Genomic DNA, 24,014 nt, shown 5'->3' on the forward strand with positions numbered 1-24,014 from the left:
AAATCTGTTCTGTTCTTATTATTTTACTCTTCTTTTAACATCTATAAAATCTCCATAATTTTTTCTACAGAGTATGCTATAGAGTACATTCTAGCTACTCTAGTTTTCCTACAGCAGGTTCTTCCTTGGAATTCAATTCTTGTGACTATTTGCAATGCAGTCAGTCAGAGAAACCAACCTCTGTAAAACATAAATGAATGAAAAACCCTTGGCAATTTAAAGCCTGGAAAAAAATCCTTTAAGAGAGCTAAGAATCAGGAACAACAGAAAACTTACTTGATAAAATCATTTCCCTGTACTGTTTAATTTTTTTATGAAGACTTCTCCTGTCACAAGGCAAATTCCTGTAGTCTCCATTCACCTACAGTTCATGGCTTTTTAACGCTTCCCACATTAAATAACAAAGTCTTCTCTCATTGTCTGAAGCATCGTTCAGTTAGCAATACTTTCAAATTTCAAATAAAAATGAAACGTACTGGTTTTTTGGATAGAAGTTTACAATTTCAAATAGAAGGAATATCCTGGAAAAACAACCAACTTCTCTGCTAGCAAATAAAAGGTACAGACACAATGAGTATTTGGAGCTCTTTACCTATTTTTTACCATTAGATTACTCCAGTAGATTAGACAAAGTCAGCTACTTTAAAAAAAAAAAAAAAAAGGCAACTCTCCATTTTCAAGACTTGTTTGCAGTTACTACTAATAATTACTCTATCAATCAATGTGAAAGTAACTGAGTAGAGTCAGCTGAAATTAATTACATAATTTGCCAGATTCACCCAGGGGTCAGGGCACCAGCAGAGCACATGCGACGCGCACTTTGACCTGCGTTTACATTTTGACATCCCTTGAGTCACGTATGGTACGTCGGAGCCTGTGTTAATGAGACTCCCCTCCTTCCCTGCATGCCATGTGGGACAGGATGTAAAACAGACTTGTAGTTATAAAAAAAGCATGATGCGGCATCAATAAGCAATTACAAAACAAATTCACATCATTTAATATTTACTGATCCAGATTTCCTCAATGTTCAAGTACCTGGTGGTTTTTAACAACTTCCTTGTTGAATTAACTCTTTCAGGAAATGACTCTAAACTAAGCAATTCATGATTAAGTTCTGTTTCAAACTTGGTACCTTGGTTCTGAAATATACATTTTTTGGTGTGTATAGATATTGGTTTGGTTTATTCCTGTCTGCTACTGATGGAAGGGAATCTGCTTTCCAAAATTATGCTTGGTTCTTCTAGCATTTCTAGCTCTTTTATGAGTTTAAAGTAAATTCATTATCTTTACCTTCTGACTGGTTGAAATATATAAAATATTGGTATGGTCTATGAATGTTCTGACATAACTGAATCTGCCTTTGAGTGACCAAAAAAAAAAAAAAGTTCATAAAAGTTTACATGATAGTATTCACTGAAATGGAAAAATCAGGTTGCAAAACTGTTTGAGTGTGTGTGTCCATGTTTTACAGAAGTGGCATACTTTACAGAAGTAATTTCCCCACCTTAACTATTCAAGATAACTGCTCATATCTTAGGATTCCCATGGTGAAAAATGAATGAATCTGTAGTTCCTATATTATGATCATAAAATATTAATGCTGGAAAGGATCTTAGAAACTATCCAGGTCAGTTATTTTTACACTATTTTTAGCAGCAGTGCCTTTTATTTCCTCCAAACTAAATCTTATGTAACAAATGCAGAATAAGTATTTGTTGAATGAAACCTGAAGCGGAAGTCCAGTATATACAAGAGGTCATGGGTCAAATAATAACAGAGGAGGGGAGGCATTTACTGGGCCTCTACCATCTGCCCCCCCGCCCACACAACCAACCCCTTTCCCTAGTCAAAACCTCTCCACAGGAACCTTAAAAACTCTCAAGAGCTTTGCTGGAAGTAGGACTGATCTCATCCAATCTCCTCACTCTGCAGGTGGGAAGACTGACCCCCAAATGAGTGTCTAAAGAGAGTCCCCCAGCTGGTTAATGACAGAGCCAAGGGTGGCAGCAAGTCACCTGGCTGTGGTTCTGACCAGGGAAGTCCTCTCACCCACTTCTGCTCATCCTTGCCCCTCCTGGCCCCCAGTGCCACATTAAGTTCTCTCCGCCCTGCTCAGGTGGTTTCCTGTGACCCTGGACTCCACTTTCCTCAGGAGAGTTAACAGTTCCTTTAGGAGGGTTTACAGTTCCTTTCCCAGTAGGCAGAGCTATGATGTCCAACCTTTTTCAACTTTCTCACTCTATGTTCTCAGTTTTAGGCAGTATGAATGAATGAATAAATGACATAGGTCTTCAGATTTGTTTATGAGTGTCTGTGGGATATGCAAATGGAAAATAGTGCAGATTTTTACAATATGAATGTGGTCCCTCTTTAGAATGGCATTCTCAAATGATCTTTAAAAAAAAACAAAAATAAGAAAGATAGGGTTTTAATCATTAAAGGCAATTAAATCTGTTTATGGCAGGTATCTCTGAAAGAGGCAGTGTACATGTGACTGTCTCAAAAGCTGAGAGGTTTTAAATTTCCAGGATATTCTTGTTAGTAAGTAGTTCAACACGGCTCCTTATTAGAAGAATAAGCTCCCTCTTGTTTCTCTTAGAATCACGAAACCTCTCTTTATCCTCCTCTTTGGCCCTGTTTTCGTTCTTTCTTTTTCCTTCTAATCTATCGCTGGGCCCATCTGCCTTTGGAGGAGCTAATGCCTACAGAGGCAAAACCTAGGCTCTGAGAAAACTCTGGCTCCCTCTGGCATTTTTCTCTGATGCAGACTAACTTCCCCCTGAGGCTGAGCTTCTGAGAAATCCCCCATGCTGTGGACTCCACACCAGGAAGAACCTAGAAAAGAGCAATTAAACAACAGAGGACATTCAGCAGACACCAGCTGCTCTCAGGCATCCCCTCTGCTGGGGTGGGGAGAGGCCTCCAATGGACCTGTGGGCACAAGTCATTTGTTTTGCTACCTTTTCAAAAGTCTAACTGGCTTCCCCTCAGAAATAACTACTCCAAGGAGTGAGTCAGTTTTATGTTCTGAAAAGCAGTAGAGCACCCTGATACAAACCTGCAATACTCTCTAAGGTTCTTAATTTACCAGTTTGTTTTAGTTCTAGATGAAGAGATCTGATACCTCTGTTCTGTACCACTGTTTTTCTGCCCCAAGTTCTTAGGCAATGCATGTTCTGTGAAAGCACAACTAAAGAAATTAAGGAGATGTGTAAGAGAACAGAAGGGTAAATCTTCAAAGTCAAAGAGAATGTGATAATTACCCTTTTGGAGTAAAACTGTGACACATAAGAGATTAGATTTCTTCGTGTTTAAGAACTTAAAGCAGAAGTAGAGCCAAAGGGGAAAAACTGCAAAGAGAGAAGTTCAGATTCAGCCCTTCAACTTTCCACCAGGAGAAGGGGCTGCCTACGAAGCTGTGACATTCCTATTACGCCAAGTTCAAGTGGAAACACAATATACAGACGTATCACTGAGTGGAAAGACACAGGACCAGACATGACTTCTAAGTGCTTCCCAGCTCTAAGTCACTGTGATTTCCAGAATATCAGCAGAAGTGATCAATCAACCTAAATTTGATGGTGTCTTTGGTTTCTTTGCTTAACTGTTTCTTGTTGTCTTTATGGTTGTTTTTCTCAGAGCCATGAGGTTGTCCTGAGTGAAGAATATACATTTCTTATTTCCGTTCCAACTAGCCTCCTCAGAAATAGGAAAAAACTGCTCGGCAGTGACATCTTTATTAACACATCCTCCAGAACACAGCTTCTTTTAGCGTGGCCTGTCAACATCTCTTTAATAATGCCTGTCCTCACATTTCTTCTCTCTCCACGACCGAAGCCATAAGCATGCTACACCACGTTTCATTCTCTGAGATCTAACCCATCCTCAGACAGAAAATTTAAAAGGCATTTTCATCAGGTATCTCCACTCTAAATCGAGTAGGTTTTAGTAAATGGATTTTTTTCTGCTTTATCCTCCCCTACCTTGTGTACCACTTTCAAATAAGCCGGATCCCTTATTTCTTTTTGCCTCAGTCTGTACTTTTATAAAATGCCCAGAAACTCAGCAAAAAAAATAAGACGTAGCCATGTTCAACTAGTTGATTTTGTCTTCTTCCAAGGTTCAGAATTCTGTCTCTTTGCCTGCCCCTCCACCTGTGTCTTGCCAAGCCTTTCCTGCTCCAGTAGCTCCTCTGGAGTTCCAGCTGCTACCTGTTTCCATACCATTTGGACAATGTGCTCCACCTACCTGGGTGCATCTCCTCTAAACTGCAGTTTTCTGGGCCATTGGTGAAAGGACATAAGCCATCTCTCTGCATTTGTCCATAGGGGATGCACATAAAGAGTCTGAAAGTTGGAGGAGACCCGTGTAAGTCCTACATGTGACATTTACTAAATGGGTGATTTGGGAAAACATTGCTCAAGTTTTCTGAGCTTAGGTTTCCTCATAAATAAAATAAGATCATGTCTATTTCTAAAGGCAGTTGGTTCAAAAGAAGTGAGACTAATAGGAGAAGGGGTTTCATAAAAAGAAAAACATATCGAATTGCAAGATATTTTGATTTTTACTTTTAATACAATCCTCAGGATCCTTCTTTTCTGGTACAAAGCCCCTTAAGTTCTGAGAGATTTCTCACATAGTGGCTTTATATTTATAAAATAAAAATTGGTAATCGAATTGTAAGCGAAGAATCCAAACTTGAAATCCAATTGTTAAAATTATCAGTTTAATTCTCCTAGAGCTTCCTTAAATATTTCACGAGTTGGGTAATATTGAAATCTACTAAACAGAGCATGTAGTTCTTCTAACTAACACAAAAGAGAACGGTGTGTCAGTCATCACTGTGATTAGCAATACCTTGGCTAGAAACAAACCACATGCACCCTCCAGGTCCAAGGACTCCCCTTCACAGGAGTCCAGAAAATGCTAGCAGCATTATCGTCATCCTTTGTGAAAGGGATTTCAGATAACTGGTGGTACAGTGTGGTGGTTAAACTTCCAAGCTCTGAAATCAGACTGTGCAAGTAGAAACCCCACACGGCATGACCCTGAGCAAGTTCCTTACTGTATTTAAATCTCACTGTCCTCACTTATAAAGTAGGCAGAACCTAGTCCGTGGAGTTATTGTGATACTCAAAGACAGTAATGTATGTGACCTGCCACGAGGCCAGGTTCCATAAACGTTTGCTATTACTATTACATGAGTTTTACTGACACCTAAATACTTGCTCTAATAAGTTAAAATGGGAGCAGGTCTTTTCTCATTGGTATCCCAAAACCTTCTAAATACTTTCCACCTGAGTTCTTGGTTTTCTTTTGACCTTCTTTTCAATGCCAATATGGGGACCCTAAAACAGAGGATTAGAGAGGCTCATAAAGCTTCCTTTATTTATCACTAACCCTGACACAGAAGTCTCCATCAAACCCCACATCAAATTAGCATCCTTTATGTTGGCATTTTTCTCTCTGCCTTCTTCTTGCCAAACAGGTAACTTGTTACAGTTGAGATCATACAAACTAACTCTATAGCAGATAAGGCCATGGCTCTTTTCAGTAATTCTTACAGGAAGACAATTGAAAGTACAAACAAGACTATTGAGCTGGCACTTCAGGAAGACTGTTAAGTGAATATCAAACCCTGTTCACCTTTTCTGCATCCCTCATTCCAGAAAGCAACTGACACCTGCCCTGACATGATAAGCTCCTCACTAGTTAGCCAAGCACCTGGCAAGTGAACATCAATATTAATGCTGCCAGGTTTAATAATCAGTGTTTATACTGGTGTTAAAGATATTTTAATATTCTAATTGGGTGGTCCTTGTTCCTTTATATGAAAGCTAAATGTATTCTAGTGACAAGTCTTCATTTTCTGACATATTTGAGATTTGTGTCCAATGTTACGGGAAGCTTTGTTGAAACTATAGGACTTATATCAAGATATATTAGTTCCATACTGTTACTCAGCCCAAACTTTTGATTAAATCATTGAAACTACACTGCTAAGCTGTTTTCCATCTCTATTCTATAGATAATCTCTTTACACTTTTTTCTTCTTTAATTCGAAAAGGAGAACATGAAAAATCTTTAATAGCATATCCAACTCTAAAAATATGTAATTCTAAGTATGACTTTCTATCCTAACTAGAGAGTCAGGCATAAATGCTAGAAAGAAGGAATGAATAGAATGTGACAGAAAGAATGATAATGAATCTCACATCCCAGAAATAAAAGGCAGCAAAAGACACTTCTGTGAACTATCTGAAAAAGGAGACTGCAAGACAGGCTTGGCACCTTTTGCTTTTCATTATAGATCAAGGACAAGGACTGTGACATCTTGATGAGTTTTGTGAGTTTATAATTTATAGTTTCCCCATGATTGTTGTTGGAATGCCTATAAGCACTGTAGCAATTATCTCTAAAGCCCTTGAAAAGAAAAAGAACTGTGTGTCGGTTGATGGTATGCAATGAGCCGGGCCTGGGAGAGAATAAGTGGGAGGTTATATCTGTTCTGCTACAAATTCTGAGGCAGAAGATCCTATAGACAATGGAAGATCTGTGAGGAGAAAAATCACCCTGGCTTAGCCCTAAGAATCTGCTTCCTACCAGGCAAAGCATTCCAGTCTAAGGCAAACAGACTGGCCCACTAACACCGGGCACTGTGCAAGATTGTTCTCCATTGGCCTTCATTCACCTCCCTGCCCCTATCCCCATCTCAGCTCTTCTCACATCCTTGCTTGGCCTAGCTCCTTCAGCCTGATTCATTAAATACCCTCTTTTCTGGACAATATTTGTTTTCCCATATCCTGATCACATAAGAAATACCACCTTATCTGCTGATTGCCTGGAAACCATACAAGGGAAGACAGAGAAAGGCTGAAGAATTTCAGATCCCAGCTGTAGAAATAAGCCAGAGCTTAGCTAGAATGAGGCCCATTGATTTATCTGATATTTCCACAGGGAAAAGAAACTCAATTGCAAATTGGATGGTCTGTCTGTGAAACATCTGTTAGGCAGTTTTTTCAATATCCATATGGTTGACCTTTAAAAACAATTATCTGGACATTCAGCATCACATTGATGTAGCCAGAGCACTGGAATTAAAAGCAAGACTCCATGCTATGCAGTGCAAGAAGGAGGCCCCTGCACTTCGGATGTGGCTGGTCCAAACTGTGGTGTTCCATGAGTGTAAAATGTACCCTCACTTTCACAGAGTGAACAAAAAAGGAGAAGAAAACAATATAAAGTATCTCAGGAATAATTTTTGTATTGATCACATGTTGCAATGATGGTATTTTTAGATATACCGGGTTAAATAAAATACATTATTAAAATTAATTTCACTTGTTTCTTTTTACTATTTTAAATCTGCCCACTAGAAAATGTAAAATTATACTGGTGACTTTCATTTTACTTCTCTTGGACAGTACTGCTTTGACTTCATATACAGTTCTGCCATATACAGGCTGTGCCTTCTTAGGCAGGTTAACGAATGTTCTCTTCTATGAAAGAGGAATAATAACAATGTCTGCTTCTTAGCAACCTTCTATGTACTCTTGCATCAGCAAGTCAATGGATGTGAGCCGTCCCTTAGAATAGGGCCTGACCTTGAACAGGTAGCATTCTTCAGCCTCAGCAAACCCCAAAGAGAACTCAATTGAGAGCTCAGCCACTGATAGGCAGCAGCTGGAAGAATGAATGAGTGCCCTCTAGATGGTGCATGAAGACATCCCCAGCAACTTCTGATTGTACAAAGCAGAATGCATTCTCATAGCCCAGTTCTTCCTGAAAAATAACTAGACAAAAAAAATGAGTTACTTATGTTCATACTTGATAGAACATACTTAACATGGCAGATAGGAAAGAGCTAATATATCCTATGTCTGGATATAGACTAATTATTGAAACAGTACATAGGCAAGACAATACTAGTCAATTTATATTAAGTGCCTAACGAATAGTGCATATGATCCTGCAGAACAGGTAGAAACCATGATGGGTGAGTCAACTGAAGGTTTAAAAAGGAAGTGTTCCAAACAGGAGAAGCAAAATAACCAAAGATATTAATCAAGGCTACAGGCTTTCAGGACACTTAAAGGTTAATTTGGCTGGAAAGAAGTTTCTTGTAGGAAGATACAGGAGGTAAAACTAGAAACATAAATAGGAGGCAGATTCCAGTAGAAGAGGAATGTCTCTTTAAGCTCAGGTTCTAGGGAGACAAGGTGATAAATACACAAAAGTAATTTAGGAAGATCAAACTGGAAGCCTATGCTGAAATACTATCTTTAACTCCTCCTAGACAGTATATCCTTTGCAAAACAATGCTGATCTAATTATGTTTGCCTTATACTCTCATATGATACCTCCCCAGTTTCATGAATAATTGGCCCCTCAATACATGGGAAACTCTCTGGGATAGGACTTTGCTTCAGAACATCACACATGAATAATATCAGAAATATATAAATATATACTAATTACCATTTTCTGTTGAGAAAAACAAGCTAACAGATCTTATGTAGAAAGGCTGGTGATACGTGACTAAGTATTTAGCAGATATTTCTCAAGCTGCATTAAAACGTCCAAATATGACAGAAAGCATTACGAAGTGGGACAGGATCAATAAATAGTTAATAAGATGGAATCATAAGAAAAAAGATTCTCTTTCTGGGCATTGATAATGAAAGTGTAACTGAATGAAGCTGTGCTGCCTATGTGAAATGTCCGTTCTCTTTCTTTTTAACTTTAGAGAATAAAAACACAAACTTTAATTTTCAAAAAAGATGCTTTGCGTAAAATGATACAAACCCCCACCTTCTTTACCCTGTAATGGTAGTCCGTGTTTTGTGTGTTTGCTGTTGATTTCCTCAGACTCAGATCAGTCCCAAAGAAGGGTGGCAAGTATACAGCTCAGCACAGGATCCTGATGGACGATGCATTTGCACAGTGGTTGCTCCAGAACAAAACCTGTGTTCCCGGGATGCCAAAAGCAGGCAGCTTCGCCAGCTGCTGGAAAAGGTAGGTGTCCCCTGTCCCCTGTGGATATTTTTGTTGAAATCTACCATCCTTTGAAAAGGAAATATGGGGAAGCAGGCAATGGTGAGGAAGATTCTTCCAATTTTTGTCCCCTTTCTCAAATAAATATTTTTCTCTTCCCTGAAAGTAGTACCTGAAGCTTCCTGCTCTGTTGTTCTATTTATATGACGTTTATTTTTCCCAACCTTGCCTTAAGACTGGCTTTCTGTCATATTTCTTAATATTGAGTCAATCTCTCCTTAAGAAAAAAAAAAATATGATGTCTTATTCTGATGCCAGAAATTTAGCTTCAACTCTCAAGATCACACTAAGTTCTTTGAGCTCAAACTTTTGGATTTCATTAATAACCTTGCAGGGAAGTTAAAATAAAGCAATATGCAGGCTATCTGGACAGATAATGAATAATTCCAAGCATTTATCATCATTCTCTAAGTCACTCCTCTGAACAGTAAGCTCTTCAACTTCATTCAATAGCATTCTCTCCATATAATTTACTTAACCTCAATCCCTAACAATCAAATGCTGAATGCCCTTGATTTATTCTCTTTCACAGATAAAAGTTATCTCATGTAAGGTTATTTATGTTTAGTTTAGGGAGGGAAAAGAGTAATGAATGGTTCTTTCAATTTTTCTCATTCAAACTTTCACTGTATTGGCCTCTGAATATAGTTGGGCAGCAGAGGTGGTCAGACTGATGGAAGTATGACAGGATATTTGAACTTTAAATACCTTCGGGGATAAGATAAATTAGGTAGTAGGTGTTTCTAGAGGATATCATGCTCAACAATTTGCTCTGTGAAATATCATTTCATGATTAGCTACATAATTATGGCACTGAATACGAACATTTTACAGTGAATTAAGAGAAGCTAGAGAAACGAAAGCACTGAATTCATTAATACAGACATCCCTACTTTATGCAATTTTAAGCCTAGCCACAATAACTCTTTTCCACTGTCATATAATTAAAATAATTTTCCTCGGTGTACATTATTTGGAAGTATATTGATTCCTTGAGATTTTATGAAGACTTTTTTTCATACTTTCAATACAAAGATTCATCTCTATTTCCTGTCCTTATTCTTGGAATTATCATCATCTATTTCTCTCTTTAAGTCTCTTTTCAAAAAAGATCCAGTCTTCCCTGTTCGTTCAATATCTGTCCCCTAGACAAGAGTAAATGTAATTGTCATTCAAGTTCATGACTCTAGCTAATGTGCCTCTCAACTGTTGGAAGTCATGACATACGAACGGTGATTATTCTCAGGTATCGTTTTCCAACCCAGATTTTCTTTATATCTATGAAAAAAAATCAAATATATAATTTAGTAGTGTTTGGTTACTAGAGAAATTAATTATGTTGGTAAAAAGATTTAATCTTTAAAGTTCAATTTTGCTTTTCTATTAACTTGTATTTCTTCTCCGATTACTTTTCTCTCCAATCTTCTTTTCTATGCAAAACTATCTTTTTCCTACATTAACTCTAGTGGGAAACATTTCCTTAGACACTGTACTCTTATTTGTGTTACTATTTTCAGGAGAGCACTGCATACATATCCACACACAAACTAAGGCATTTCTACAAAAACCAGTTGAAAAAATTCAAATACACTATGAATGTCAGGAAGTACATTCACCCTCAACATGTCCAAAGTGAAATACACTCCAGAGCCATGATAAAACCGGGAATTAATGAAAGATGAATTAGGCCAAAAAAAAAGTACAACTAAGGAGGTTGACAGAAAGCAATCACTGCAAGGCATACGTCTACTCCATCCAATTGGCTGTTTATGTTCTGAAGAAATTCCAAATGGAGTTCCCATTGTGACTCAGGGGTAATGAACACGGCTAGTATCCATGAGGACGTGGGTTAGATACCTGGCCTCATTCAGTGGGTTAAGGATCCGGCATTGGCCTGAGCTATGGTATAGGTTGCAGACGAGGCTCAGATCCTGTGCTACTGTGGCTGTGATGTAAGCCAGCAACTGCACCTCAATTCAATTCCTAGCCTGAGAACTTCCACGTGCCATATATGCGGCCCTAAAAAAAGTGAAAGACAGAAAGATGGAAGGATGGAAGGAAGGAGGAAGAAAGAGAAAGGGAGAGAGAGAGAGGGAGGAAGGAAGAAAGGACAAAAGAAAGAAATTCCAGACAATCACAGCTTTAAAAATTCATCAATACCTAAATGACAAAAAAACAAATAAAATTCATTAACAAAATCAAGGTCATCACAAAGCAGATTTATCAAACTCACTATTTGGTAGTATTATGCCAACAGAGGAATGGTAAATTGGGTGCACTATTTAGAGTGGCCTGAAGGAAGCAAGCAGCACTGGTTTGCTGCACTGAACACCGCCCCCCCAACAAAATAAACAAACAAAAACCCCAAAGCAGCATTCCTGATTCAGACAGAGCCAGTCCTCTGCTGACTTCCCTATAGTTTATACGTATCCAAGGCACCAATGGCAAACAGGAGAATGATCATTAAGCAGCCCATTTACTATCAACCAAAGGATTGATTTAGTGATATAATAAGGGGATATTCTTAGGAAGAATAACATTAATAACAATAATTCCCATCTACTATATTTTTATCTGCTCCATTCAACCCTTATAGCAGAGGTAGCAGTCCTTCTAAGTTTACATAAAAGGAAACTGGTGCCTTGTGTCAGTGTCACTCAATCAGGAGACTGTGGAGCTCTGCCAGACCCACTTTGCATTTCCTCAACACCATGCCACTGTCATTCAAAATGTCCCTGGTGGTACCCACACTTATTAAACTGATGCTCTGTCAAATATATTAAGCAAATATTTATAATACTGAATATTCAAAAAAAATACAATTGGTTTCACAATTAGGTCTTAATGAGTCCAAACTAAAATTTTTCACTTAAAAAAAAATATGTCTATTAATCAGGTAGCTTCTCTGTACAGTCTTGCATGGCCCAGGTCAATATTCCCTGAAGTGTGATTTTTTGGACTAGGATGCTGGTGACATCCTCTCAACAAAATAACTTTAAGAAACATGGGTACATGACACTTCATTCGTGAAGATTCCCATCACACAGTTTAACACTAAAGGTTCTATGAAAATCTACAGTAAAGAAATCTCTATTTTTGTTAACTCCATGGCTATCCAAACATATTGAACCATAGAGCTTTTTTTTTTTTTTTTGAGGTAGCCTCCACACTAATTATAAATGAAAGCAAAAATCGAAGTTAATTTATATTTAAGTTCAGAAAGGCCTCATTTTACTTATACAAACAACCGAGATAAATAAAAAGTTCAAAAAATGATCAGTGAAGGGGGATCATGAGCTTGCCACACTATGCAGAGAGAATCTACATAGGAACATGTATAGAAAGCTGAATGGCAGAATGTCAGAGACAAGGAGACTAAAAGAGGAACCACAGCAAATGCACCTCCTTCCTACAAGTACAACCTCGGGGATCCAGTCTCAAGCGTCATTAGGAAACTGATTCTCAGTGGGTCTCCATAACCACAGGGAAACTAAACAGTTCTAGGTACAGCCATCAGGAAAAGCAAAAGGCAGCCCAGAACCATCCTGTCCAGTTAGACAGCTCCATCTCTAATGATCACCCCAAATGTAGCTCTTACAATTAATTATATGATTCGGCAATAGTGAAGGTCACCATCAAGTGTCAGCAAAAATTCTCTCGGTGCATTTGCCTATAACACAAAGTTGAAAATTAACTTGACAGGGTAAATTAGAGGCAAAATAAAAGAGAGCCTGTTTTAATTTTATCCAGAATATCTCACTTAACTATCATTTTCTAACTGTATGGACTCTGCCTAAATATACAGAAGTCCTAGGAGAACACTGGCCAGTGATGAGTATCTTCAAATGTAATATTTAAATGTGTAGACAGTTTCTTTAACATAAATGGCTTAACCCTCCCTCTCTCCACCTCCTTCTGTCTCTGTCTCTTTCACATACACACACACATGAACGTGCACATATCTAAGATAAAATGGAGTATATAAGCAAAAAAACATGGAGATATGGAAGGATTAGAAAAATACATAAAGAGTTCCTGTTGTGGCTCAATGGAAATGAATCTGACTAGAATCCATGAGGACACAGGTTCAATCCCTGGCCTTATTCAGTGGGTTAAGGATCCGGTGTTGCTGTGAGCTGTGGTATAGGTCACAGACACAGCTCAAATCTGGTGTTGCTATCCTGTGGTGTAGGCTGGCGGCTACAGCTCCAATTCAACCCCTAGCCTGGGAACCTCCATATGACTTGGGTGCAGCCCTAAAAAGACAAAAAAAAAAGAAAAAAAAGGGAAGAAGAAGAATATATAATAGGTCGTTAATATTAGTTTTCTGGTGGGGGTGATGTGTGGGTGAGAAGAGAAGTAGCAAAATAAATACTGTAGAAAGAGCTCTCTGGTAAATACTGCATATAAATCTGCCTGCATAAAATTATATTTATATATGCATAAATGAATACATGAAAGCATGAGCTCAAAAAATGGTGGGATTCAGGTGAGTTTTACTTCATATATTTCATGTGTTATTCCATATATTTTTAAATAAACATGTATTATTTTGTAACACATAAAGAGTTATTTTTATTGTAAAACTTATGAGTTACAAATGAGAAAGGGATGATTTGTTTGGAGAGAGAAAAAAGTATTTGAGAATAAAAGGATAAAATTATAGAAAGATCTTTACATTTGCTTTTCTCACTTTTCTTATGGAAATCCCTCCATGTTGAACAGTGTTTCTCAAAATGCATAAACATAGGAATCACTTACAGATCTTGCTAAAGTAAACGTTCTGATTCAATAGCTCTGTGCGGGGGCCCCAAGATTCCGCATTGCTCACCAGCTCCCAGGTGACGCTAAAGTTGTTGCTCTTTAGACAACACTGTGAGTACCAAAGTATAGAGATCTGTCTCATTCTTTATTTTATTCATATTCCATTCCTCAGCTCATTTAACTGCTCTTCCATTAGAGGCTTTCAGTTTTCTGGATTTTGCTGCTATACCAATTAGAGAAGGCTGTCTTTCCCCACCTCAACATGGTTTATAGGTCACCTATTTTCCACTTCTAAGAGCCTGGTGCCATCACCTTAATATAGGTTTATTGCCTATCTACCAAACACTTGATATGGTGACCATTTTCTAGGTCTCTTAAACAGTAGACTCTCCCAGAGGAGGTAGCCCGATGCTACCACCCCTCACCTGGCACAAAGCAGTCTGACCCGTGGGGGAACTTCGGATGCAGCCTGAATTAACTGTACTGGATGGAATGCACTCTATATCTGCTGGTGACTTCACTACCACCCGCAATTGCCAAGCCTCCCAGACCTTGGAGACCTCAGAGTTATACTTAGAGAAACAACTTATTTTAACATTTAACAGATAGAACCATTATAAGCTGACAAAGCTCTGGAATGAATAGTCTATTTTTTTTAAGTTTATTTTTCTGATATATTAAATTCTTACTTACATTCAGGCATTTCTAACACCAGAACGTTATTCCATTATTTCTTGCCCAGGTATAACTTTCTCTTGCTAAATGTTTTGAATGTTTACCATGAAGAATTGTCCTTCTGAAAGTTGTCCTGTAGAAATGCAATTATGGCTGTGGCACTTCCAGCTGTGAATGTTAATGGCATTTTTGCTACTTCTGCAGTGACTGCATATATCAGTAAACAGATAATAATGCACAGCCAATGTTCTTGTTCAACAGGTTCAGAACATGTCCCAGTCTATTGAAGTCTTAAACTTGAGAACTCAGAGAGATTTCCAATATGTTCTAAAAATGGAAACCCAAATGAAAGGTCTGAAGGCCAAGTTTCGTCAGATTGAAGATGACCGGAAGACACTAATGACCAAGCATTTTCAAGTAGGTTTGACTTCAGCAATATCGTCAATCCAATGAGACACGGAGTACGATGGACAGCCACTATGGCACTCAGCTAGAAAGGACTGTGCATTGGCCTATACATGAAAGGTTAAAGCCCACTGGGGATGGCAATCAACTCTCCACTGAAACTGACCGTTAGCTGGCAGGAATGCACAGAAGACTTGCTTTAAAAAGAGCCTCACCCTACGCAAGCTAGGTGGAGACTCTGGATATATTTAAAGTCATTTCAATAAGTATGACAATAAGAAATCTAGGAAAATTAATAATTAGGTTTATCAAAGTTTTTCTGATGATTTTATGCTAACATAAAGAGAAAAACAGAGAATATAAATTATTAAAAGAGGCAACAGTGCCATTATTAATAGCACATCAAAGAGGGTTGTTTCGTAATTTGATACCAAAGAGTATTTTTTTTAGACTTTAGGCTGTTTATTGGCAATTATCCAGAAACAGTAAAAAATGGAGAAACAGAGCTTTTAAGCAGGCTTTGTGGATTTTTGTTAACTCTGTATGACACTGCCATAGATTAAAATCTATGATAATGTCATTTGAGTCTCTATTCTAAATAAACAGTCTGCCTTAAAAAGGCATAGCATGTAGCTTAAAAAACGTACTATGACTTTATGAACTTCATGAATCTGCTTTCCTTGCCAATTAGGAAGTGAGATTCATGCGATTCACCGCTGACGGTGAGGGAGTGGGCCTGAATCCAAGCTCTTGGTCAAACACAGAAGGGCTTTCCACACATAACTGTGATTGACAGGAGCCAGTGAGGGACATGAAACAGGGTGTCTACATGACACAATTTAATGTGGCAGAAATTACCATGGTTTTGTAGTATTCTTCAGTGGTGCTCATGAGAAGTGTAAAAAAATAGTCTTTCACTGAACCAGTGTTAAAGTTTTACCAGAAAGGCACACAGAAGAATAAAAAGGTAAGAAAGTTGAGGGCGTTGACAAGAGAGGGCGCCAACATGATGAATCATGAGGTTAAACTGTAAAGAAAAGCAAGCAAAGCCAGGAGGTTAAGAAATTTTAACAAATTAGAGCAAGGCCTAGAAGATAAAAATAAATCTAAAAGTTATTGGAGGTGAGGGAGTCCTTGTTGCGGCACAGTGGAAATGAATGAGACAAGTATTCAGGAGGATACGGGTTTGAGCCCTGGCCTCACTCAGCAGGTTGGGGATCCGGTGTTGCTGTAAGCTGTGGTGTAGGTCACAGACACAGCTTGGATCCCACGTTGCTGTGGCTGTGCTGTAGGCCAGCAGCTGCAGCTTCGATTCAACTGCAGGAACCTCCATATGCCGTGGGTGTGACCCTAAAAAAGAAAAAAAAAATTTAAGATTATTGGAAATGAAAGAATGAGTAAACTGGAAGAATAGGGAATTTATGGGGGAATGGTAAACATAGACGAGTATAAGGCTAAAAGAAAATGAATTAATTTTAACCAATATTTATGGAACACATACTGTGTGCAAGGCAGTGCTGGGCCCTCTGTTGGGTATATAATACATAATCTCTCTTCTATGAAAGACGGTTAACAAACAGGCAGATCAAACTGACAATAAAGAGAGGCATAAACATTATTTAAGGGCACAAAGGGAAGAGTTATTAATTTTGTTTAGAGAAGTTCAGGGGAAGAGTTATAAGACTTGGCAATATTCAAGAAATTAATTTTGGACTTGTGCCTACTTTCCTCCCCAGAAAATACTAAATTACAGAGGAGATCAAGGAAACCAAAATATTTTCAATAAGCATTTTCAATATTCAAGGTTAGGATGCAGGCCACAGAGCAATGCAGTAAGCCTGATGCTGAGGCCAGCAACAAAGTAGGAAATGATAAGCAGGCACTTACGACGCATAGGGAGCATTCCCAGAAAGGAAGAGGGACAGGAGGAGAGAAGCTCGGGTGTCTGGCTCAGGGAGAAAATCATTCCAACTCAGAAGGACAATGCAGAACTGTGTGATGCCAAGGGACAGCTTGCAGGTGCCAGGTTGGCAGAGATGGTGACACATGATGACGCATGTCCATCGAGGAGAACACTTGGGGGAAGACAGGAAACAAAGAAACAAAGAGATGCCAGGCTGAGAGCAAAAAAAAGAGACAACTGTCTCTAAGTTAGTTTGCCTACCAGCAGGCAGGCTGTCAATCAGAAAACTTAATTTGCATGCCGTATCACAGGATAGAATGATTATGATTTTCCTAATTCAAGTAATTCAAGTAGATGCTGAACTTGTACGTCAAAATCCAAATAGCAATAAAGATAATAACATTATTTTTCTGAAGAATTATACCAATTCAATACACAATTTCAAGCACTTTAAATCTATTATATATTAACTAATTTAATTCTTACAACAATCCTACAAGGTAGACACTATGTTTATCCCCATTATTCAGATGAAGAAACTGATGTACAAAGAAGATGAGCAATATGTCCAGGGTCATATATTTAATACATATCAGCACTACAAAGTTCAGCTCCTAAATTAAGTCTCCTAATACCAAGGTTACATTTCCTCTCCAAGTAGCATATAGCTCTCTGAATTAAATTTAATAATAATAATAATTAAATGTTCAATACATGCTTCTTGAATGTATTTATTCACCAAATCCTACCATGAATAGGGTTTTGCTCTAGCTGCTGAGGTGCCATATCTGAGAAGATGAAATGGAACATTCCAAAGGTAAGGTTAACACTGAAGAATACCGAGTGGTAGAAATTGGAAGAAAGTCCTCCTCTGGTATGCCATTTTCAGTGTATGAAAAACACTAAGTAGGTCGTGTCTTCTATATTCCTATGATGAAAAGCTTGTACTAATTATACTTGAAATTGTAATTCTTAAATGCAAAGATCCTGATTGGGTAAGATAGTCGAGCTTACTCTTTACTGTAAAAGCAATATCACAGATGGAGTCCCCGTTGTGGCACAGGGGAAACGAGTCTGACTAGCATCTATAAAGATGCGGGTTCGATACCTGGCCTCACTCAGTGGGTTGGGGATCCAACATTGCCGTGAGCTGTGGTGTAGGCAGAGGTGGCTCAGATCTGGCCTTGCTGTGGCTGCAGTGTAGGTCAGCAGCTGTAGCTCTGATTCGACCCCTAGCCTGGGAACTTTCATATGCCATGGATGTGGCCCTAAAAAAAAAAAAAAAAAAAAGCTATATCATCATAGAAAGTGAATTTCTACAAAGGATTAGTAAACACAGATGTGTGTTATTTACTTTAATCTTTTAAATATTTGATATGTACATTAGTTAGACTTTCCACTGCTCTCTGACAAATGTCCAGAGTTTTTAAGTGGCTAATAATCTAATTATAAATTTCTGAAAATACTCAAAACTAAAATATATTTTAGCTCAGGGGAAATAAAACACCACCAAAATTGTGACACAGAATTGCTCTCTTTTCAATATTCCTATAGTAGAATATAATAAACTCTTCATTTTAACAGTTGCTATAATATGCAGCAAATGGTAACAAAAGAACTCTCATCAAAATTAGCCACTAAAATGAGCAAAGCTCTGCAATTCTGCCTTTTGACTATGATATTTATGAATCTTTCTCCTTATTAAGACTATCCCCTCCTACTCAACAGAAACATAAAGACAAATTCAAAGAATTCTGACCTTACAGAGCAAGAGGAGATTTCCCCACAAGAAACACAAGCCCATAAATCAGAGTGGCAATGGAAGCTTCTGCTATTTTAATGCACTGATAGTAATCCCATATTCCAAATGTAATTTTAAAATGTAATTTTAGGTTCCTTAAATTGGTTAATATAATGCATGGTTTCTGACAGTATCTATGGATTATTCTCAAACAATCATAGCAGTGAGAGCTCTTTCCACAAACGAGATCATGTGCAATAAACTCACAACTGAATCAAACGCATGAAATATTTTCACTGACCACCATTAAGTTAAAGGAGAAAAAAGGTGACATGTCTAAAAACTGAAAGTGAAACTCAGGTGTGGCTCAGTTCCAAGACAGGAGTGAGGAGTACACTTCTTATTCTTGAGACAAAAATCACTGTTTCAGGTTCAAACAACTCTGTGCAACGGGCTTATTACATAAATGATGAGAAACTTAGTCACTGAAACGGTTAATTCACCACATGGGTAAGCAACTCTGTCTTACATCAAAAGCTCTAAATTATCTATGCTAAGGTAAATGAAGTCAAGAGTATGAGTAATAATTCAAAATAGTAAACAGCAACATACATTTCTTTGAGTTTTGAAAAGCTTTGCCTGATTTGTTATACTTGCTATACTCACCTTTCTATTGATGCTAAGATGGATATTAAAAGAAGGAGGAGTGGAAGGACAGAGGGGTAGAAACCCAAAATTGAAAAACTCTGTTAGGGAAAAGCTGTTCCGGGATCCAAAATTTCCTGTGAGTACCCCCTATATGATTGATAATTAGTTAATGGATAATTGGACTTGACTAAACAGGATATTTGACCTATGTCTAAAAATTCCTAATTAAAAGATGGACCCTAACCACATAATGCATTGTTCACATCATAAAATGTTACCAGAAAGCGAGATAATACATAAACCCCTAAGTGCTGCCATAGAATGTTTTATAAGGATCAGTTTGGTTCATAGGGAAGCAAGAAATCACTTAAAGAGAGGTTCTTGCATTGGGAAGCAGAGATAAGTGGATTTACTACTAATGATCATGTGGCCATGCTCACAAAATACCCAATTTCAATCAAAAATCAATAAGGAATTGTGCATCTGTCTTAATAATCTCCCCCGAGTATCACAGGAAAAAGAATGCAGCTGCTTGATCCATTTAAATGATTCTCGGAACAACTGGCTGCTTTTCACAGGAGTTAAAAGAGAAGATGGACGAGCTCCTACCCCTGATTCCTGTGCTGGAACAGTACAAAACAGATGCCAAGTTAATCACCCAGTTCAAGGAGGAAATCCGGAATCTATCTGCCGTCCTCACTGGAATTCAGGAGGAAATCGGTGCCTATGACTATGAGGAACTACATCAAAGGGTGCTTAGCCTGGAAACCAGACTTCGGGACTGCATGAAAAAGCTGAGTGAGTAGAACAATTCCATTTGTCTAAGTTGTGCTGTTCAGTATTTTCAACGACAACGGCATTCTTACATTTTGCAAATTGTCGTAAATTCTTTACTATGGGGAAACTAGCACTTGCTTTCTAAGTATAAAGTGTTCCTTAATGGTTTAAGCATGCCTGGTTATTCAGTGTTATTTAATTAGCAGTTGCCTAATTTTCAGGGCACCCTGTTGCCATTTGGTGGCTTGAAATAAGAGATCTGGAAAATACAGCTATTCTATTGGCTATACTAATGGGGATGTGCTTCATTTCAGACAAGCGATAGGGGAAGGTCAATTGCTGTTTGGCCAGGGTAGTGGAGGAGACTCAAGAGAAGGTTACTGGGACTCAGTGTGAAACAGCAAAGTTAAAGGAAACCAGAACAATTCCTCTGCGATGCAAAGCTGCCATCAGCTGCTCTGCTCTACTCAAGAAATAAGAAGGAGGCACTTATTCAAGTAGATATTTGCCACTTTCCAGGGGGGCCAAGCATGTGATGTGGTCATGGACTCTAATTCTTGACTCCTAAAATGTGTGTGGTTCAGCCTGGTCTGAGTTTACACATGTTTCCATTGCATCCATAAGTTAATTATTCAGCTGAAGGCATCATGGAGCTAGTTTTTAACTAAATGTAAAGTAAGCATTCATGAAATGAATAACAATGAGTTTTAAGTCCATTTAGGAATAGTATTTTAGTTGTTGACATAATGTGACATAATGGGGTTTGGGGGGATGGGGGTGTTTAATAACCATAGAAAAGTGTTCTTTCAAGATAAAGAAAAATTTTTCTGGAATAGGAAATAAACTGGGAAGAGCAGTAAAGAATTTGAAAGAAAAAAAAAAGAATTCCTAGTCAAGAAACATTCAGAAAATAAATATATATACTTAAAATTTGGATGACTTACAAGAATATGCCAAAATCTACTTATTTTACAGATGCAATTCAAATGATAACAAAAGACAGCTAAAATACAATATGTCATAGTCAGTAACCCACAACCTCAAAACAAAGTAGGAATCACCACATCAGAGGGCGCACTGCAGCCATCTCAGGATTTCCAAGAGATTCCGACAAAATTAATCAGAAGGCAATAGCATAAACCCCTAAAGCTAAACACATGTGCAGCAATCCTCAGCTCCTTCTTTCTCTTCATGCAAGGTCCATACTTTTTCATCTATAGCTGGTCTACTAAAAATCATAATTCCAGCAGATTCTATGACTTGCTCTTTTCCACCCATTGTCCACATGATTGCTAACGGGATTTTTTTAAGTACAAATCTGAAATTTGCTTCCTCCGTTTAAAATCTCTTATGAATCCCTTATGTCCTAGGATACAGTCCATGGCTCAGGAGGTCCTTCATATGTAGCACCCCCTTCATCGCTCATCTTAGGTCCTGCCATTTCTCCCCACATACACTATGTCGCCATCACTTGTGCTCTACACTCTAACCCTGGGCCCATGGTGAGATGCTGTTTTTTCCTCCTCCTGAAACACCCTTTCCTGTGGATCCTTTCTTCATCATTAAATACACTTTCACCTGCCACATGTGACAAACTGCCACTCCTTTTTCAGGCCTCAATTTAAACATCATATTTTGCCAGAATCGTCATTGCCTATCCCTATGTATCCTCTACATCTCTGCTAGGTGCTCAAGAACCTTGATACCTCACCAATGGTTGGACTTTTCATGCTTCATTATCATTTTGTGGGGAATTAGATGTCTCTTTTGCCAGACTTTTGTTCCACAAGAACAATGTCTATGATATTGTCTAGGAATCTCCCGATTCCTAGAAAACTAAGAAAAGTTACTCAAAAATATCTGCTGAATAAATTAGTTCTATAAGCAGGCATAGTAATGATGTCTAAACTTTCAACAGAAGAAATATTAGGTATTTCAACAAGTAGCAGAGAACTTTTACTTGCCCCCTAAAATGATCTCTTTTAGCCACTTATTTGAGTCAGGATGGCAGAGAACTGATTAAGACCAACGAGGGAAAAGTCATTTATTTGACAGAGCACTTAAAAACTCCTTTATATACTTTGCTTTTATAATTCAAGTTGTGCAGTTTACTGCTAACTCTCACATCATAAACTCCTTAGATTATTAGCAGCCCTCAGATCCCTATTCCTTAGTAGAGAGGCCAGTGCCACAAGCAATGACTCTAACTCATTTATGCTTTTGTGCCAAGAACTGGGTACTTGTCTCCATCAAGCCATGTTTATGTCAATCAAAACCATTCACTGAGACTCTCCTGAGCAGAGCAGATATATTTCGGCTAGACCACAACCTTTAAAAACAAGGTAGAAAACATGAAACATGTCCAGGTAGAGACAGACGGCCCTAATCCTATGAAATATAAAGCCACATGGTTCCTACAAAAAAACCCTAAATTTTCACATTTTTCATTAAAAAAAGAATCACTCCAATTTGAAAGGAGGTCTTTGATAAGATACATATATTTTTAGAAGAAAACACAAATGTATAATTTTGTGTGGCACTAAATTATTAACTTAACACTTTACTTACTTTTTATACTTCCTGGAAATTGGTACCAGTTGGATCAAGTTATCTCTGTGAACCTTTTAACTCCATGCCTAGAAGTATCACATAAATAACTGCCTGAATATCAAAATATCAGAACACACAGAAGCAGAAAACAGATATTAAATAGCATTCAGGCCATTCACAGGAAATGTAGAGGAAAAAAAATATTAGGGTACAATGTTCTAAAAACATCTAAATTCCAGTTGCTACACTGATCAGCTCTAGAGCAGGATATTGGATAATTATGATATCAGGAATACAGTCACAGGAGCGAAAAGGCTCATCCATCAATGGCATCTCCATTCTTCACAAAAACCTCTCAATACACAGCCAATTAGCAGAGGGTAAAAACGGGATTGGGGAAAGAAAATAAAAATGCAGCCATGATGAATACATTTCCACTTACCTTTTCAGTAGATTTGCTTTTGGGAAAAATGTCACAGTGGACATCACATGAATTTTAAGATACTAAAAAAACAAACTAGTGCCATTTCCTGCAAAGTTTAATAAGGTGCTGAAGGAATCAACAGTCACTGAGACCACTAGGGCACCATTCAGTTTATTTCTACTAGGGAATTAAAGTTTTGGAGAAAATAAAAATTAGGAAGAAAAAATGCTTCAACAGCAATGCAGCCTAGTAGCCTGAATGAGTTACAGAAATGCTCTTTCCTAAGTGCTTGATTTTCTCCTTTGAGAGATTGAATAAAGTCCCCTGTGCTTAATTAAGTCATGCCACATTCCTAGACATGCAAAATATAATTATATGCATTTGAGAATTTGACTGGAAGCACATTTAAAGCTCTTGCACACCCCCTGAGATCACCAATATTTAGTGTAGATTGTAATAAGGCTTCAGCTTTCCAGTCTTCTAAGCTCCCCCACACACCCCTACTTTCTCATCCTAGTTCTATTTTAGGGGAATCATTTGGTGCCATCTAATGAAGTACATGATGTATCTTTCCATTAACAGAAACAGTTTTGAGCCTTTATGTTTAACGAAAGTAACAGTAGCACTCAAAAGTGACTCGGAGTTCCCGTCGTGGCGCAGTGGTTAACGAATCCGACTAGGAACCATGAGGTTGGGGGTTCGGTCCCTGCCCTTGCTCAGAGGGTTAACGATCCGGCGTTGCCGTGAGCTGTGGTATAGGTTGCAGACGCGGCTCAGATCCCGCGTTGCTGTGGCTCTGGCATAGGCCGGTGGCTCCAGCTCTGATTCAACCCCTAGCCTGGGAACCTCCATATGCCGCGGGAGCGGCCCAAGAAATAGCAACAACAACAACAACAAAAAGAGACAAAAAAGACAAAAAAAAAGTGATCTCAACTTGGGTTACTGTCTTTATCATGCTTAAACCAAATTATCTATGTGGTGATAGTCTTATTTGTACGTTGAACAAATATTTACTGTCTCCCCACTATGCATGGCATATAACCAGGTATTTGGGAACGTAAAGATGAGTA

At 38.2% G+C, this 24,014-nt stretch overlaps 1 protein-coding gene across 2 annotated transcripts in view; it reads left to right on the forward strand.

The window, feature by feature from the left end:
• Positions 1 to 24,014, forward strand: part of OLFM3 (olfactomedin 3) — a 193,591-nt gene that overhangs the window by 153,046 nt on the left and 16,531 nt on the right. For both annotated transcript variants that reach the window (XM_047783087.1, XM_047783086.1), the window contains exons 2-4: positions 8,872 to 9,018; positions 14,758 to 14,913; positions 19,772 to 19,991. In XM_047783087.1, the coding sequence (XP_047639043.1) occupies positions 8,872 to 9,018; positions 14,758 to 14,913; positions 19,772 to 19,991 (523 nt within the window). The remainder of the gene's footprint in view (positions 1 to 8,871; positions 9,019 to 14,757; positions 14,914 to 19,771; positions 19,992 to 24,014) is intronic.

This window comes from Phacochoerus africanus, chromosome 6 (assembly GCF_016906955.1).
Source record: "Phacochoerus africanus isolate WHEZ1 chromosome 6, ROS_Pafr_v1, whole genome shotgun sequence".
NCBI classification, from domain to species: Eukaryota; Metazoa; Chordata; class Mammalia; order Artiodactyla; family Suidae; genus Phacochoerus; species Phacochoerus africanus.